This window comes from Geospiza fortis, unplaced genomic scaffold (assembly GCF_000277835.1).
Source record: "Geospiza fortis unplaced genomic scaffold, GeoFor_1.0 scaffold636, whole genome shotgun sequence".
Lineage (NCBI taxonomy): Eukaryota > Metazoa > Chordata > Aves > Passeriformes > Thraupidae > Geospiza > Geospiza fortis.
In genome coordinates this window covers 664,952-667,245 of record NW_005054435.1, presented here as the reverse complement: position 1 = coordinate 667,245, position 2,294 = coordinate 664,952, and the positions used below count along the sequence as shown (strand labels likewise).

General features: G+C 47.6%; 1 protein-coding gene across 2 annotated transcripts in view; it reads left to right on the top strand.

The window, feature by feature from the left end:
* Positions 1 to 1,064: 1,064 nt before the first annotated feature.
* Positions 1,065 to 2,294, top strand: part of NDNF (neuron derived neurotrophic factor) — a 22,175-nt gene continuing 20,945 nt past the window's right edge. The window contains exon 1 of one of the 2 annotated variants that reach the window (XM_031061995.1): positions 1,065 to 1,210. In XM_031061995.1, coding sequence (XP_030917855.1) covers positions 1,194 to 1,210 — 17 coding nt within the window. In that variant the 5' untranslated portion in view covers positions 1,065 to 1,193. Of the gene's footprint in view, positions 1,211 to 1,386; positions 1,494 to 2,294 lie in introns of those variants that run through there. The other variant, XM_031061996.1, reaches the window with a different exon arrangement.

The window sequence follows — 2,294 nt, the reverse complement described above, 5'->3', positions numbered from 1 at the left end:
AGCGATGCACGGCTGAAGACAGAGGTTGGGACTGCATGTGGATGAATGATTCGGTTACTCAGTTCCCTGGAAGCCTCTCAGAGGGTGGGAGGAGAAGGTGAGTGCCCAGAGAGAAATCATTTAGAGATTTGCTGCCCTTTCTGCCTCTTTAGTTTCTCAGTTTTGCCCTAAAGACATAAGGAGGAGCATTTCACACTTGAGGACTTCTTGCCTTGGGTGTTGTACGTGACCATGGCTATTCCTGTAAGTGATTGTGAATGATCTCTGGTTCCAGGAGGGAGTATTTCAATGCCAGTTTTCTGGGAGCTAGGATAGCAGCTGGGACTATCCCAGTTACTATTTAATGGATTTCAAAGCAATCACCTACACAAAAGAATTTTCTGTGTTTGGCTTTCATGGCTTGGTTTCCATTTAGGAGGCTTCTCCAGCGCCTTCCAGACTTCCCGTAGTTTCCAGCATCTAAATTCCAAATCTGCTTCCTGTATCTGCATTGAATGTTTTTGTACCTTATAAATTTTGGGAGAGCTGAATCTTGTTGTGGAAGTGCTTTGCCTGTGCCTCTGGCTGGGAGCCTCGCTCTGTGCTGGGCTTTAAATCACGACAGAGATTTACAGTGGCGATAGAAGCGGAACTGCAGGCATCCAAACTAAGAGTTATCTGTGCAGAGGAGCTGGCGTGCACACACCCCTGCAAATAACATCCCAGGGATGTCACATTGCTTCTCCTGGAATCACAGACAGTGATACCCCCTAAGAACAATAGCACTAAAACTGTCCTCAGCTTCAAAATAATCGGTTTGCCTGTGTGTGAGGCGCACGGTCTCCAGAGCTCTTTGGCTGGGTAGCAATATTTTACCTCTAATGACCTTAAACCTGAGCCAGCCATCTTTGCAGGCTCTACAAAACCCTCTTGTGCCATGAATTGCACCCGGAGGTAGCTGCTGCCTTCACCTGAGCACATCCCTCTCTGCTGGCTCCCGCACGCTCTGAAGGCTTGGGGGGAGGCTCGTCAGAATGTACCAGGTTTTCCTCACTAATTTCAGCTTTTTCATTTAGTCAGCTTCTCCCATTTTTGGATGACTGAATCTCTGCACCTTCTGCATCAGAAGAGGAGCACATGTAGTTTGCTGAGATTTTCTTATTGAGGTGTTGCAGTTGGAAGCAGATGATCTCCTAGGAAGGGAAGAAGTCAGGATGCTGTGTATTACCAGGTATTTTTTAGTTTTCCTTAAACATGCATAAATATATCCTAAACTTTGTCTTTCTCCCTTCCCTAAACTCCTACCCTTAAAGCCTATTGGAAAAGAATGAATAGAGTTATTAAATATGTAAAAATAGGGAAGGGAAAACAGAAGGATAATTGGATAGGGACTCCCACAGGGCTCTTTTTCTTAATCCTGGGTTTTGTTCAGCGAACTTATATTTCTGAGCAGACCCTTGGGCAGAGTGCTGGCTGGCTGGACCCTGCTGTTCTGTGAGTTGACAGAGTGGGAGGTAAGTGGCACTAACTAATGGCAATTAGCAGAGGTCTGGACAGCTGCGTGTCCCTGAAGGCATGAGCTCTTCTGGGGGTTGTGTCTTCACAGAGTGGAGCTGTTTGTCACCCTACACGTCACCCTACAGAATATGGCAATTTGCATCCTTCCACGGAGGCTTTGCTGTCAGATTTGCTCAGCTGTCTTGCAAGGGGGAAAAAAAAAAAAAGAAAAAAGAGGGTTTACTTAATTTTCGCTCCCCAAATCTGTTGAAATAATAGGGCAGGAATTACCTATCAGCTGCTATCAGTAATAACTTGTTTAATGCTTATGTAGCACTTGACGTTTTTATGTCTGATGTGCCAGAAAGGAAACAAAAAGAGATGGGTTTGTTTTTAAATGGCAAAGGATCGTTTTTGTCTTTTCATTGCAGCTCTCAGATAATAGTAAGAAAATTGTCCCTCGGCCCCCAAACCTGAAAGCTGCCTCTGACCAAAACGTGATGAGGGACAAGGTGAGAGGTTGAATATGTAGCTTCGAGACCCTCAGTTTGCTCAGTTGCCGGAGCGTTTGGTAAATCCCATATCTCACGCATCCTTGACGGTCTCTCCCGCCTCCATCGCTGCTGGGATGTTCCGCAGCGTTCCCGCAGCCCTGACCGATTCAAGCAGCGGCCGCGCGAAAGAGAGGAGGGGGAGCGCCGCGTCCTCCGGGCCCCCGCATTCCCCCGTCCCGGCTTTGCTTTCGGGCAGCATCCAACCCTCCAAGATGGATGTTGAGTAGGCTCTGGCAGCGCAGCCGAGCGCGGCACAAAGCCGGG